This window comes from Oncorhynchus clarkii, chromosome 19, assembly GCF_045791955.1.
Source record: "Oncorhynchus clarkii lewisi isolate Uvic-CL-2024 chromosome 19, UVic_Ocla_1.0, whole genome shotgun sequence".
Taxonomy (NCBI): domain Eukaryota; kingdom Metazoa; phylum Chordata; class Actinopteri; order Salmoniformes; family Salmonidae; genus Oncorhynchus; species Oncorhynchus clarkii.
The window spans coordinates 65,007,360-65,023,644 of record NC_092165.1 but is presented as its reverse complement, the minus strand read 5'-3'; the positions used below and the strand labels follow the sequence as shown (position 1 = coordinate 65,023,644).

The 16,285-nt window shown below is 45.3% G+C and overlaps 2 protein-coding genes across 6 annotated transcripts in view; both read right to left on the bottom strand.

Moving 5' to 3' along the window:
- The window catches only part of LOC139375487 (protein Jade-1-like), a 96,921-nt gene extending 95,530 nt beyond the window's left edge, over positions 1-1,391 (bottom strand). Inside the window, exon 1 of one of the 4 annotated variants that reach the window (XM_071117322.1) lies at positions 1,326-1,391. Coding sequence is in view for 2 of the 4 variants with exons in the window: in XM_071117318.1 (XP_070973419.1) it covers positions 114-186 (73 nt within the window). In the remaining 2 variants the exon portion in view is untranslated. Of the gene's footprint in view, positions 1-113; positions 450-1,325 lie in introns of those variants that run through there. The other 3 variants (XM_071117320.1, XM_071117319.1, XM_071117318.1) reach the window with 3 other exon arrangements.
- A 2,702-nt stretch (positions 1,392-4,093) lies between these two features.
- Positions 4,094-15,044, bottom strand: LOC139375483 (membrane-associated progesterone receptor component 2-like). Of its 2 annotated transcripts, none has more exons than XM_071117311.1 (4): positions 14,586-15,044; positions 7,627-7,782; positions 6,285-6,871; positions 4,094-5,924 (listed from the first exon to the last, which is right to left on the bottom strand). In XM_071117311.1, the coding sequence occupies exons 1-3, from the start codon at positions 14,926-14,928 to the stop codon at positions 6,774-6,776; spliced, it is 597 nt and encodes a 198-aa protein (XP_070973412.1). In that variant the 5' UTR covers positions 14,929-15,044; the 3' UTR covers positions 4,094-5,924; positions 6,285-6,773. The 2 variants fall into 2 exon arrangements, with proteins under 2 accessions (XP_070973412.1, XP_070973413.1); XM_071117312.1 differs by having other exon boundaries at positions 4,094-5,984; positions 6,318-6,871.
- Positions 15,045-16,285: the final 1,241 nt, after the last annotated feature.

Sequence of the window (16,285 nt, the reverse complement as noted above, 5' to 3'; positions counted from 1 at the left end):
CTGCCAACACTCGTTCACATGGGGTGAAAAACATAGTTTACATGAAAAATTCCTGTGTTAAAACCAGAGGAAGATTTTTATTTTTTTAATAAAAAAAAAAAATGGGACAATACCTACAGCACGTCTGGCCGATGCGGTGGTGTATAAATACAGCTCGTGTAGCAGCGAGTACCACTCACCCCGCATTCCTCAAACACAAACAGTGGCGTATGCTGGATTTGGAGGGTATGCTCAACTACTGCCTGCTGTCGCAAGATGGGGTACTTTCATTGGGCAAACGCGTTTTTGCGTGATTAATCGAAATGGTGACCTAAAACCGCCTGGGAAAAAAAGGTTCACAATCGTCAATGCTCCTCGTTACAACCTTCAACCGAATAACCATAGGTCGATTTATTTTTGGACCGCAAACCTGTACATTGGCCTTTTCTCAATCACATTCCCCTCGTCTCCTTCTCAAAACCCATTGGAGGAGAAGGTCAGAGCGGAGGGACTTCTGTCTTTCTCATCCAATGGGTTTTGAGTTGTGGGTCTTGATTGTTGACAAATGACCAGTCATCAGCTACCGGGCTGTCACTAGTTACCACAGCCACAATGTATATCAGAAAAATCCCTGAAAACAAAAAAGTGTTTTTCAGTGTTCATTTAAGGTTAGCAGTGTGGTTGGCTTTAAAATCTCAAAATACTTAAGATACATTTTTTTTTAATAGGCGGGGTTTAAGACTTTGTTGCTGTGGTAACTAGTGACGACCTCAGCAGTGGCGCAGCATTGTAACGACAAAATGTATAAAAAAAATACAAATCAAGGGAATTATGGTGCTATAAAGACAACTGGGAACTCGGTCTTTTCCCAGTTTTTTTCGAGTTTCCAGTTGTTTTTAACGCACTGAAGTCCCCAATCTGAGTTCCCAGTTGTGTAGTGTGGCATTATACTGCACTTTTCGGTGGTGGGCCAACGCCGAAAACAGTGAATTTGATCGATCCTACGCCGAGGGAGGAGCTGAGTTTTTGTATCTGACAATGAAATATTCTTGATTACTGTAAAAATGTGTTTCACACTCAATTCTTGCAGTTTGTCAGTAAAAAAATATTTCAACACTGCCCAGGCATATTTGCAAACTGCTAAACTTGGAACCAATCAGAACTCCTGTACGTACCCCTTGTGATGAAGGCAGCCAATGGCCTACATCTATATACGATTTGTACTATACTGACAACATACTTGTCTCTCCGTCCTAATGGTGCTTTCAAGACATATGGGAACCACTACGGTATAATGAGACTGCATCCAAGATAACCTTAAAAACAACGGGAGGACATCTACTCACATCAGAGAGGAAAATGAAGAGAGAGGCCCAACTCGGTGAAAAATATGTATGCCTCCAGAAGGTGGCATTGTTTCATCCAACAAGCACTGAGTTTTGTACGGAGGTCAATGAGAGTCTAGTATTTGGTGAACAACAAAAAAATGAATGGCTTATTTGCTACATAAGGTTTACAAGTGTATTGATATAAGTATGGCGCGCCACACGGCAACTTTGAGACAAAACATTATCAGAGTTGTTTCGAGATGGCTATGCATGTTCATGGCATGAGGCTAGTAGTGTGATATTGTTTAAAATGCATTAATAATAACGAAATTATACAGAATCATAATGTGTACCAGTAAGTCATATTCTATTCATTTATCTAAATGTTGATAATACGATCTGTGTACTCTATTGATGTCTGATCTGAGTTTGATTGGTTAACCCTATGAATTCCTATAGGGGCCCACAGGGGAGGACTACGGTTCTGGTTCAGGAAAAAGATGGGGGAAGTGAATGCTGAGTTCAAAACCAAGCCGTGCATCGAACGGTTGGTGAAGACAAACGTTCTGAATGGACGACAGCAGTAACGAAAACTGCAACAAAAAGGACATTGTCTAAATTTGAATTGGAGAATACGTGTATGAATGATAATGAATCGCTTCTTGTTGGAATGCGTTTGTTGGGTAAGGATGCATATGTAGGAAACCCGTGTGAGGTGTTAAAGGGTGAAGTATGCGCTGGGAGTGTAGGGTATTTAAATAGTGGAGTAGGGTGGTCGGTTGTTAAATACCCTACCATCTACCCCTACACTATAACCCACCTACCCTACTCCACTATTTAAATACCCTACCATCTACCCCTACACTATAACCCACCTACCCTACTCCACTATTTAAATACCCTACCATCTACCCCTACACTAGAACCCCCGTACCCTACTCCACTTTTTAAATACCCTACCATCTACCCCTACACTAGAACCCCCCTACCCTACTCCACTATTTAAATACCCTACCATCTAACCCTACACTAGAACCCCCCTACCCTACTCGACTATTTAAATACCCTACCATCTACCCCTACACTAGAACCCCCCCTACCCTACTCCACTATTTAAATACCCTACCGTCTACCCCTACACTAGAACCCCCCTACCCTACTCCACTATTTAAATACCCTACCATCTACCCCTACACTAGAACCCCCCTACCCTACTCCACTATTTAAATACCCTACCATCTAACCCTACACTAGAACCCCCCTACCCTACTCGACTATTTAAATACCCTACCATCTACCCCTACACTAGAACCCCCCCTACCCTACTCCACTAGGTGGTGAGGGTAGGTAACAACACATCCGCCACGCTGACCCTCAACATGGGGACCCTCAGGGATGCGTGCTTAGTCCCTTCCTGTACTCTCTGTTTACCCACGACTGCGTGGCTGTGCACGACTCCAACACCATCAAGTGTGCTGACAACACAACGGTGGTTGGCCTGATCACTGAAGATGATGAGACAGCCTATAGGGAGGAGGTCAGAGACCTGGCAGTGTGGTGCCAGGACAACAACCTCTCCCTCAGTGTCAGCAAGACAAAGGAGCTGATTGTGGACTACAGGACACAGAGGGTCGAACACGCCCCCATCCACATAGACAGGGCTGTAGCGGGTCAACAACTTCAAGTTCTTAGTTGTCCCTACAATGCCTCTTCCCCCTCAGGAGACTGATAAGATTTGGCGTGGGCCCTCAGATCTTCAGAATGTTCTACAGCTCCGTCATTGAGAGCATCCTGACTGGTTGCATCTCCGCTTGGTACAGCAACTACTTGGCATCCGACTGCAAGGTTCTACAGAGGGTAATGGGTACGGCCCAGTACATCACTGGTGCCGAGCTACCTGCCATCCAGGACCTCTATACCAAGTGGTGTCAGTGGAAGGCGCTTTAAAGTCAAGCCAGGCTGTTCTCTCTGCTACCACACAGCAAGCGATACCGATGCACCAAGCATGAAACCAACAGGACCCTGAACAGCTTCTACCTCCAAGCCATGACTGCTAAATAGCTACCCACATTGACCCTTTTGTCACTAACTCTTGACTCATCACATACACTACTGCTGTTTTATCCTGTTGCCTAGTCACTTTACCCCTACCTATGGTCTATGTACGTATTACCTCGTACCCCCTGCACATCGACTCAGTGCTGGTAGTCCTTGTATATAGCTATGTTATTACCTCGTACCCCTGCACATCGACTCTGGTACTTCCTGTATATAGCTGTTACTCATTGTGTTTGTTTTTCAACATGACAATGACCCAAAACACACCTCCAGGCTGTGTAAGGGCTATTTTACCAAGGAGGGTGATGGAGTGCTGCATCAGATGACCTGGCCTCCACAATCCCCCGACCTCAACCCAATTGAGATTGTTTGGGATGAGTTGGACCGCAGAGTGAAGGAAAAGCAGCCAACTAGTGCTCAGCACATGTGGGAACTCTTTCAAGACCGTTGGAAAAGCTTTCCAGGTGAATCTGGTTGAGAGAATGACAAGTGTGCAAAGCTATCAAGGCAAAGGGTGGCTATTTGAAGAATCTTAAATATATATTTTGATTCGTTTAACCCTTTTTTGGTTACATGATTCCATGTATTATTTCGTAGTTTTCAATATTCTACAATGTAGAAAATAGTTAAAAAAAATAAATAATAATAAACTCGAATGAGTAGGTGTGTCAACTTTTGACCAGTAGTGTATATACTTCTGTCTGGAATGAAATAACTCAAGACAATTATTAACCAAATCACTTTATTATGCATGCCTGTCTCTCTCTGCAGACACATACCCAACATTTAAATACATGACATGGTGGGAATTCAGCATTGCTCAACATTGAAGCACATGCTTTAATAAAATGATAGATATATTTACAAGATAAGCAACTTCTCTCCCAAATGTGAACATTCCCTGATCCCGTCCCACACCACAGTCCTTTCAACATTCACTCACATTTAAAAAGAACTTCAGCAAAAAAACTAAAGAAAAACACAAACCAGCAATATATGGAGTTCATTACCTACATCAATATGGCAGTAACAGAGGTCTATATACAAGGTTGTGATGCGTGGAGTCTCTCTGCCAGTCGGTATTACAGCATGCCTTAGACTGATGGCTTTAAAAAGGAAACCAGTCTATAGAACACCTTCCCAAGAAGGTGAACCGCTTTTTACAGCACCTCGAAGACAACTAATAAACATCATGGGCAGAATAATTTCAACCCCGCCCCCTCGTTTTTTGACAGGATTTTAGAAGTATAAAAAAAAAAAAATAAGGCACAATTAACACTGACCATTTGATGTCCTGGGGATTGTACCAACATCCAGTAGTGTAGCTTGGAAACAGTCGATTGATTAGAACTGTCAGCTGACCTTCCCTTTGTATTCCCAATCAATCAATCTGAGTGATTCTAAATATGTTGTGGCAAGGACCTTTCTGGTTTCAGCATGACAATGCCCCCGGGCACAAAGCAAGGTCCATACAGAAATGGTTTGTCGAGACCTTTATGCCTCTGTTCACATTTACACAACAGGGACATCGTAAGGAAAATTCTATAAAAATGTTTTGTGTTTTAACTATTTCAAATAGACTAACAGCACAAAGACAAGTTCATGTCATTCAAAAACCCCTGAAACAGTTTCATCACTGGTTTCTGTTAGTGCTGATCTGTATGGTGAGGAGTCAGGCCAGGGCCCGCCCATCCAGGACTGGGCTATCCAACCAGAGGAAAATTAGGGTTTGAGAGGGAAGAAGAAGGAGGGGTTGCTTGAGAGGGAAGAAGGAGAAGGAGGGGGTGCTTGAGAGGGAAGAAGAAGAAGGAGGGGGTGCTTGAGAGGGAAGAAGAAGAAGGAGGGGGTGCTTGAGAGGGAAGAAGAAGAAGGAGGGGGTGCTTGAGAGGGAAGAAGAAGAAGGATGGGGTGCTTGAGAGGGAAGAAGAAGAAGGAGGGGGTGCTTGAGAGGGAAGAAGAAGAAGGAGGGGGTGCTTGAGAGGGAAGAAGAAGAAGGAGGGGGTGCTTGAGAGGGAAGAAGAAGAAGAAGGGGGGGCTTGAGAGGGAAGAAGAAGAAGAAGGGGGGGCTTGAGAGGGAAGAAGAAGAAGAAGGGGGGGCTTGAGAGGGAAGAAGAAGAAGGAGGGGGTGCTTGAGAGGGAAGAAGAAGAAGGAGGGGGTGCTTGAGAGGGAAGAAGAAGAAGGAGGGGGTGCTTGAGAGGGAAGAAGAAGAAGGAGGGGGTGCTTGAGAGGGAAGAAGAAGAAGGAGGGGGTGCTTGAGAGGGAAGAAGAAGGAGGGGGTGCTTGAGAGGGGAGAGGGAGGAGGAGGGGGGGCTTGAGAGGGGAGAGGGAGGGCTTGAGAGGGAGGAGGAGGGGGGGGCTTGAGAGGGAGGAGGAGGGCGCGGCTTGAGAGGGAAGAGGAGGAGGAGGGGGGGCTTGAGAGGGAAGAGGAGGAGGAGGGGGGGCTTGAGAGGGAAGAGGAGGAGGAGGGGGGGCTTGAGAGGGAAGAGGAGGAGGAGGGGGGGCTTGAGAGGGAAGAGGAGGAGGTGGGGCTTGAGAGGGAAGAGGAGGAGGAGGTGGGGCTTGAGAGGGAAGAAGAGGAGGCGGGGGGGGTTGAGAGGGAAGAAGAGGAGGCGGGGGGGCTTGAGAGGGAAGAAGAGGAGGAGGGGGGGCTTGAGAGGGAAGAAGAAGAAGAAGGAGGGGGGGTTGAGAGGGAAGAAGAGGAGGAGGGGGGGCTTGAGAGGGAAGAAGAAGAAGGAGGGGGTGCTTGAGAGGGAAGAAGAAGGAGGGGGTGCTTGAGAGGGGAGAGGGAGGAGGAGGGGGGGCTTGAGAGGGGAGAGGGAGGGCTTGAGAGGGAGGAGGAGGGGGGGCTTGAGAGGGAGGAGGAGGGGGGGCTTGAGAGGGAGGAGGAGGGGGGGGCTTGAGAGGGAGGAGGAGGGGGCGGCTTGAGAGGGAAGAGGAGGAGGAGGGGGGGCTTGAGAGGGAAGAGGAGGAGGAGGGGGGGCTTGAGAGGGAAGAGGAGGAGGAGGGGGGGCTTGAGAGGGAAGAGGAGGAGGAGGGGGGGCTTGAGAGGGAAGAGGAGGAGGTGGGGCTTGAGAGGGAAGAGGAGGAGGAGGTGGGGCTTGAGAGGGAAGAGGAGGAGGAGGTGGGGCTTGAGAGGGAAGAAGAGGAGGCGGGGGGGCTTGAGAGGGAAGAAGAGGAGGCGGGGGGGGCTTGAGAGGGAAGAAGAGGAGGAGGGGGGGCTTGAGAGGGAAGAAGAAGAAGAAGGAGGGGGGGTTGAGAGGGAAGAAGAGGAGGAGGGGGGGCTTGAGAGGGAAGAAGAGGAGGGGGGGGGCTTGAGAGGGAAGAGGAAGGGTGTGGGGGGGGACAGGTGCTGTCAGCTGTTTGGGTCAAGGCTTTGGTTGGTGGTGTGAACAGAACAGGGCAACAGTTCAGTCATGTTTCAGGTGGTCCTTGATGTCCTCCTCATCTGTGTATTCTGACGGCTCATCCCCGGGCTTTAACAGTCGACCAACATAATCATATTTTTCTGAAATGAGAGATCACAAGGGTCAAATCAAACCATATTGCACCCTAATCAAGCACCAACATATATCCTACCAGGGCCTAAAACAAAGTAATGTGCTATATTGCTCAATTTAATGTAATACTCTGACCTGAGTCTTTTAATCAAAATATCAGACAAAAACATTCAGCTAGCCCTTTAAGGTTACCTTGATAACGCGGCAATTTCTGTCCCGTGTGCCTGTGAGAATCTCACTAGAGGCAGATGTCTCTTTGCTAGCAATAGATGCAAACCAACATTGAAAAGCAACCAAGCTTGTGAACAAAACAATGTTTAAATAGCCAAAACACACAAGGACAAAGTCTCACTTTGGTAGACATTCTGGTAAATTAGACAAACTTTTATGCCTGTGCACATTCCTTCTAAAATCTTTCAGCAGCACTTTCTTCAGTGCACACAGCCACCCAGCTTTGTAGCGCGAGGTGGGATAGCTATAATGTTAGGATTCAGATCTGTCCATTACCAGCATGAAACAAAATGACAGAAATACTTTGAAAACAGCCACTGCAGCATTTATTCTACTAGAACTCACAACTACATGCCCATACTGCTCACACTGTAAAGACCTGAGTGTGACTACCTGCCATGGCTGGTGAATTAAGACAGTCATAGCCGCCAACGTGGCTGGTGAATTAGACGTTCTTAGCCGCCAACGACAAAATCTACCCGCATTTGGCAGGTGTTTTAGGCCCTGTATCCTACATATTGTTACAGCTTACCCATGAACTGCCTCTCCCACTCTCTGACTGACTCCATCTGAACAGCGTTGAGGTCTGACAGGTCATCATACTCCTCCCTCAAGGCATCTTTCTCCAAACAGAACGTGGCCAGACCCCTCGATGCATCCCGGCCCGCAAAGATACCATAAGGACCGTCTGTAGGGAGAGAGACAGTATATTAAACAGAATATATACCTACTGAATTTAACTACGGATCAGTTCTATAAGGACCATCCGTGGCAGGGATCCTCAACTACCGGGACCGTCCGTAGCAGGGATCCTCAACTACCGGGACCGTCCGTAGCAGGGATCCTCAACTACCGGGACCGTCCGTAGCAGGGATCCTCAACTACCGGGACCGTCCGTAGCATGGATCCTCAACTACCGGGACCGTCCGTGGCAGGGATCCTCAACTACCGGGACCGTCCGTGGCAGGGATCCTCAACTACCGGGACCGTCCGTGGCAGGGATCCTCAACTACCGGGACCGTCCGTGGCAGGGATCCTCAACTACCGGGACCGTCCGTAGCATGGATCCTCAACTACCGGGACCGTCCGTGGCAGGGATCCTCAACTACCGGGACCGTCCGTGGCAGGGATCCTCAACTACCGGGACCGTCCGTGGCAGGGATCCTCAACTACCGGGACCGTCCGTGGCAGGGATCCTCAACTACCGGGACCGTCCGTAGCAGGGATCCTCAACTACCGGGACCGTCCGTGGCAGGGATCCTCAACTACCAGGACCGTCCGTAGCAGGGATCCTCAACTACCGGGACCGTCCGTAGCAGGGATCCTCAACTACCGGGACCGTCCGTGGCAGGGATCCTCAACTACCGGGACCGTCCGTGGCAGGGATCCTCAACTACCGGGACCGTCCGTAGCAGGGATCCTCAACTAGATCCAGACGCGGAATGATTTCTTGCGCAGAAGGTCGGGGGGTGCGAACATAATTCCAAATACTTTGTAGACTGCAAAATGATCGCAAGAAGCCCAAACAGATATTTGATTGTTTTCATTTCAAACCTTGCTAACATTTGCATACGATCACATGGAAATACTTGGTTACAGAGTTCCAAAATAAAAATCACTTGGTAACACCAGGAAATCAGCTCCGTCTTAGGTCTAACAAAGAAAATACAAAATAAATTAATATACAGTGGGAAAGTATTCAGACCCCTTTCCCTTTTTCCACATTGTTACATTACAGCCTTAATCTGAAACGGATTAACCCCCCTGCTGAATCTACACACACTACTCAATAAATCAGACAGCAAAAAAACTGTCTGATTAAGTATTCAGACCCTTTACGCAATACTTTGATGCACTTTTGGCAGCGATTACAGCCTTGAGTCTTCTTGGGTATGACACTATAAGCCTGTCACACCTGTATTTGGGTAGTTTCTCCCATGCTTCTCTGCAGATCCTCTCAAGCGCTGTCAGGTTGGATGGGGAGTGTTGCTGCACAGCTATTTTCAGGTCTCTCCAGAGATGTTCGATTGGGTTCAAGTCTGGGCTCTGGCTGGGCCACTCAAGGACATTGAGACTTGTCCCGAAGCCACTCCTGCGTGGTCTTGGCTGTGTTGTCCTGTTGGAAGGTGAACCTTCGCCCTAGTCTAAGGTCCTAAGCAGGTTATCATCAAGGATCTTTGTACTTTTCTCTGTTCATCTTTCCCTCGATCCTGATGAGTCTCCCAGTCCGTGCAAAAAGTCCTGGCAGGCATGATACTGCCACCACCATGTTTCACCAAATCTTGAATCTCATGGTCTGAGTCCTTCAGGTGCCTTTTGGCAAACTCCAAGCGGGCTGTCATATGCCTTTAACTGAGGAGTGGCTTCCATCTGGCAACTCTACCATAAAGGCCTGATTGGTGGAGTGCTGCAGAGATGGGAGAACCTTCCAGAAGGACTATAGTGTTAGGTAGGTACGGGAGTCTGGTACGAGAGTCTATAGTGTTTCTCCTGTTGGAACACTTTTATACAAAATATGTTGGTTGGGTGATTAAACTACATAACGTGTTATCGTGTCTAATGGGCGAATAGAGTCTGCAGACATGACACATACAGCAGCATAACGTGTTGTGTTTTTACACGACTGGGTTCCACTGAAAGCTTCAGTTTACATTAACAAGCTATTAGTAAGTTAGACAGACAAACCCTGACATTTTCCCCCATTCCGAAGTCCCCACATCATGCATTGAGCTAAAAATGAACTTACCTTGCATTCGCTATAAAGTAGTGGATGATGGTCACAAAAATGACTCAAGAGATTTGAAGTGTTGCCCCCTTTCGCAGAGATTTTTTAAACATTTTTTGAATGTTCTGCAGACAGGGTGACCATCTTCAATTAAGTTTCCCTAAGCACTCTTGTAAAACCCAAAATACAATCACACATCAGATGTAGTCCTCTTAGAAGGCTGAAAAATTTCCCGAGCGCTGTCACTGCCTTCCTCCATGTTTTCACACAAAACAAAAGCCACGTTGCTACGCCTGCGTCAGACTGTTGATAACTGTGGTTGATGCTGGACAGTATTTACCGGGAGTTTTTCAAACACGGTTTTAATGATAATTAACATTTGAAACAGTAACACTAACCGCTGGGAATTTTACCGGGGTTTATCGTGAAACCGGTAACCGTTTCATCCCTAATACAGTACTAGTAAAACATTGACATCTATTCATTGAAGGGTTTTTCTTTATTTTTACTATTTTCTACATTGTAGAATAATAGTGAAGACATCAAAACTATGAAATAACACATATGGAATCATAGAAGTAACCAGAAAAGTCCGAAACAAAATATATTTTATATTCTTCAAAAGTAGTCACCCTTTGCCTTGATGACAGCTTTGCACATTCTTGGCATTCTCTCAACCAGCTTCCTGGAATGCATTTCAATTAACAGGTGTGCCTTGCTAAAAGTTAAATTGTTTAATTTCTTTCCTCCTTAAAGCATTTGGGCCAATCAGTTGTGTTGTGACAAGGTAGGGCTATCTTCTGTGTACCACCCCGATTTGGTAAAAGACCAAGTCCATATTATGGCAAGAACAGCTCAAGTAAGCAAAGAGAAACGACAGTCTATCATTACTTTAAGACATGAAGGTCAGTCAATACGGAAACTGTCAAGAACTTTGAAAGTTTCTTCAAGTGCAGTCGCAAAAACCATCAAGCGCTATGATGAAACTAGCTCTCATGAGGACCGCCACAGGAAAGGAAGACCCAGAGTTACCTCTGCTGCAGAGGATAAATTCATTAGAGTTAACGGCACCTCAGATTGCAGCCCAAATAAATGCTTCAGAGTTCACGTAGCAAACACCTCAACATCAACTGTTCAGAGGAGACTGTGTGAATCAGGCCTTCGTGGTCAAATTGCTGCAAAGAAACCACTACTAAAGGACACCAATAAGAAGAAGAATTGCTTGGGCTGCTTAAAAGGCAGCAAAAATTTTTTATATTGGTATCGTTTTTTTTTGGCAAGGAAAATATTGGATATCGGCCAAAAATGTCACATCGGTGCATCACTAATGTGAACAATAAATGATAAATAATACCAGAGGCTGGTCTAAAGAAGAAAGTGTAAAGTCTTTATTACAGCAAAGATTAAAAACAGACTCATTTGTGAAATTGTTGCATGAGAATTGGTGCTCACAGAATCAGTAGACTATCAACCAAACAGGCAACAGAAAAAATAAAAATAAAAATTGAAGCAGGATCTGTCTCATTTCTGTACATATACAGCATATGGATGAGTCCTAAAGCCCGGCACATTAACAGTTAGGCTATTGATTATAGACATAATTAAGTTGGAGTTTCCTCGCTCCTCACTTTTCTTAGAAAATAAGTCAAGGGCTGTTCCCTTATCTCCTCCCTCTGCTGCTGCCTCCATTGTTCTCAACGCCATTATGCCAATCGCAACTTGGTCTAGGAAAAGGCGCCAATTTAAAACCACACTGATGTGTTTCAGAACCACGGACAGCGACCACTATCCAAGCAGGAGAACGCGCATATTATAAAATCATTTTTATTAGTGTTGCACCATTGTTCTTACATAATATAACCATATGCAATTTCAGTAGCACGTCTTAGAGTGATGGACTGGGGCATCCCAACGGCCTCCACAACGGATCAGTCCACTCAGGCCGGCGTGAATCAGACAGGTGTTTTATACACCATGATATTCATGTTTTTGCTACTGCTCGACTAAAGAAATCCCGGTCGACAACAGCCTATTGACCAGTCGACTAAATGGGTTCAGCCCTAGTTAGCATAGCATTAATCCTCAGAATATGGCTGGTTGGTCAACCTATAACGTTACTAGCTAACATGATGTGATCTCAAATCAGTTAGCTAATGATAGATATCAGTAGGATCATTTAGCCAGCTTGCTAAATTGACTACCTCATTACTACGGAGTCCTACCTCATTACTACGGAGTCCTACCTCATTACTACGGAGTCCTACCTCATTACTACGGAGTCCTACCTCATTACTACGGAGTCCTACCTCATTACTACGGAGTCCTACCTCATTACTACGGAGTCCTACCTCATTACTACGGAGTCCTACCTCATTACTACGGAGTCCTACCTCATTACTACGGAGTCCTACTAGGAAGACAACATCTGCATTTTAAAGGACTGACATGAGAATGATACTGTCCATCTGCCTATGAGAGGGCTATTTTGTTTGAATATAGAAGGTGATGTGTAGGAACTAGAATATTTCAGTGATATTTCTGCTGTGTGCAGCCTTGACAGATCCCATGGGATGATGCAGCACCCTACGCTGATAAGCCTATTCTTTGCCATGTTACAGCCCTGTTCAGACAGGTATTACTTGACGTTGGTTTTGGATTTATTATACAAGCATGTGCGTTATTCCAGAGGACGATTCATACATGATCAGAAAAACTAAACTGCCCTCTGTAATTAAATTGACTTGTGACGGAAGCCTGGATGTTTTTATTGTATACCTCATGTCTAGACAATAATACGCTACACTGACAACTCGTGCTTGGCTGCCAAATGTACTGTATAGGTCTCCCATAATATTTTAAAAAGTGTGATCATAATCATAATTTTAGCGATCCATCCATAGATGTCCTTCCTAATAACAATGCCCCTCAATCTATTTGAGCAGCTGAACAGTATTTGCACTTGACTGTTTATAGATGAGAAAGTGAACTTGCCATTTCCCAAAAGTTTAGCGGTATGCTGCTTTGTGATCTATTGCCTAGGACAGGGCTCTCCAACCCTGTTTTTGTAGCGTCACCATCCTGTAGGTTTTCACTCCAACACTAAATAATTACCTGGTTGATAAACTGAATCAGGTTAGTTACAACGGGGGTTGTAGTGAAAACCTACAGGAAGGTATCTTTCCAGGAACTGGGTTGGAGAGCCTTGACCTAGGACACCAACAGACAGCCAGGGTTTCATTAAATAAGCTTTATGCAATACTTCATTGCAGCATTTAGGCCCAATTAAACTGATGTATTTGGTGACGTTCAACTTCAATTCACTGGCACTATGAAGAATTGCTTAACCACACTCATTGATAGCCTAATATATACTTTAATATACTTTGAGTTTACGAGGCATTGCTAGATTAACAATATATAGCTTGTATGCACGGTTCTGACTGTCTCTCCCCCACCTGCACGGTTCTGACTGTCTCTCCCTCACCTGCACGGTTCTGACTGTCTCTCCCTCACCTGCACGGTTCTGACTGTCTCTCCCTCACCTGCACGGCTCTCTCTTCACCATGGCAAGCACTAGTTTGGTCTTCCGACTGTTGCGTGCTCAGCCTACTCATTGATAGCCCCTACTTTAGTGAAAGCCAAGAAATGGCAAAATACAGCATTGCGATACCCTGTATCTTTTTTTGTTTAAAAGGGCAAGTCAGTTAAGAACATTAAGAACAAATTCTTAATTACAGTGACGGCCTAACAGGCCTCCCCTAACCCGGACAACGCTGGGCCAATTGTACGCCGCCCTATAGGACTCCCGATCACGGCCGGTTGTGATACAGCCCGGGATCGAGCCACTTTTGATGACCGGTTATCCCTCAGTGGCTCAGTGAGGCCACTGAGATGCAGTACCTTTAGACCGCTGCGCCAAACGGGAGCCACTTTTGATGACCGGTTATGACAGTCTGCCTGGTGGCCGACATGCCCCTCCCGTCTCTCTCGCTAGCTTGCTCTTTCTTTGCTGAAAGATGGGTGTTTTCGAAGTAGACTACGGTTTCCTCTTTTGCAAAAATACTGAATCTTAGGAGTCGATTCCAAGCTTTGACACCCAGAATTTGGAGTCGATTAACAACTCACACAGGGGCTCGGTTTCGACACGCTTTTGGGAATAACTAGCTAGATAGCTCACGTTAATTAACTAACGTTACTCTTGGTCCCCGTTTAAGCAAAAGCTAATCAGTCTGTTTAGCTAGCGAGTTAATCTGCATTTGTACGTTACCTATGTAACAACAAGTTACGCAAATGTTAACGTTAAATTATCTAGTTTACTTGGGCTAGCTTGTTACATTAAATCACCAGCTAGCTAACGTTAGCTAGTGGGTAGGTCTATAGTTTTTTTTAAACAACCTGATGCAGTTTTTTTGTGGACATTTCAGTAGTACTTTGAGTGATGTAACGTTACCTAGTTAACATGCGTTGTTTTTGTAGCCAACCTACGTAAATTAGTACAGTAAACATGCACACGTGTCTAACTACAACCTAGAATAAACTAACGTTTGCAATGTTAGCTAACAAGCCATTGCAATGCTAAGTGCCAGACTAACTAGCTAAGTTAGTTGGCTAACGTGCTAAATGAAAACACTAAAATAACTGCTTGTGTGGCTAGCTGCTAATGGAGTTAGTTATCCGGCGAACTTTACCAAGCTAGTCGAGGCTAACTATTGCGCCCAAACAACCGATATCATCCAGTGTGTTATTTACCATTAACGGATCCTTACCTCGGCCATAAAACGTTTTGCCGGTGGTAACATCGAATACTTTCATATTGACTGCCATCATGATCCGGGGGTTTTGCAGTCCATCGTATTCCCCAAGTTGCTCCAAAGTGAAATCACGTCTTCTCATCTTCGGCAGAGACGAGGCCTCGCTTCCCTGGGCCGCGTCAGCACCAATCCGTTTACCCCATCGCCGATAAATAACATAGCAGATCGTAACCACTACAACTAAAATACTTAAATTTAACAACATCCCGCCAAGACTGAACCCGTCAGACTCCTCTGAAGTCCCCGGTCCGCCACTAGTATCAACAGCTCCAGTCGACCTGTCTCCGTCATCCGCCATATTGTCGACAGCGCCTACCACAAAGACCCGCCCACCTGGGGCTCCTCGTCAGATATGATTGGCCCTGTTGCAATCATTCAGGGAGCTCACGCTCCACTGCGGACAAACACAAGCGAGAAATGTACTATTTGTTGAAGTGATAGTGACAACTTGTGTGTTTTTAGGCAAGGGAATGCAATTAGCAGTTTCTTAAGGTCACTAAACACAGTTAGCCATTTAGAGTAACGATTAAGGACAGGTCTTTCTTGTGAAATAAATAATCGTTTGTAGGCATTTTTAACAACGCTTTTTTTCTGAGGCAAATTAATTTATTGCATCCGCCATGGAGTCCAGTTTCATAATATTACCTTCTGTCCTAGTTGTTTTCCGTAATTTTGAAGTAAAATCGGAAAACAAGACTTATTTTAGGGCATTTTTCACCCTGGCAGTTCTTGAGCGCGGTGCACCAACTCGAGTTCTGAACAGTCTTTTCCCAACCCATTGAATGCTAGCTTCGCTGTTGGTAGCAATGACATGTACTAGCGTAAACCTTGTGGGTTAACCTCAAGTAATTTGACATTAACACAGCCACTTGGTGAAACCACAGATATAACAATGAGAGATATTTCACCAGATGTTTAAATGTGAAGCTTCCGGTTGGCGTTTCCGCTCTCTACCAAATATGGTAGTGAGAGGAAGCCCAGTGGCCGGCCGTGAGAGAAGATGGAACGAGATGGATTTTGGCCAATATTCTGCTAATTTTCTCATCGGTGAAACATTTGATCTCAATATAGCTTTTTGTTTCCAAAACTAGAATCTGTTAGGAACAGAGTGGACTACGTTTTGTAGACATAACCCTTTGCCAAAGCTGTACAAAAAGGTGCGTTGTTTAAAAGGAGTAAAAAGGCCAATGCAGTTATTGCCCAGGTGCCGAATTCCTTGCATGTTCTGCCCTATCCATCAAATGTTAAACATTTTCTGGTCATGGTTAACAATACTATTTTCAGAAAAAGGAATACAATCTTATCGAAACACAAGTCTTTGTCTTCTTTTTTAAGATGTGGCCAATTTAAACCGCAATAATATTATTATTTTTAGCAAATAAACTACCTTTATTTTTTAACGATTTTTTTTGTTTCTACATGGCTGCTGTGTAATTTGATATGCAAAGACATCTCTTCCTTCATAGACATCGAGTTGAGAGTATGCTGCTGCAGTTCACTGAGTGGGTCTATCTAGCGCATTGCTAGGCAGTTTATGGTGATTTGTAGATCTGAAGCAGTTGCTACCTCCGATTATGAGTCCAGCGAGTGTAGCGACAGAGGTATGTAGTACTCACAGATGGCCACAGCGAGGCGCAAGAGACCCATACTGTTTT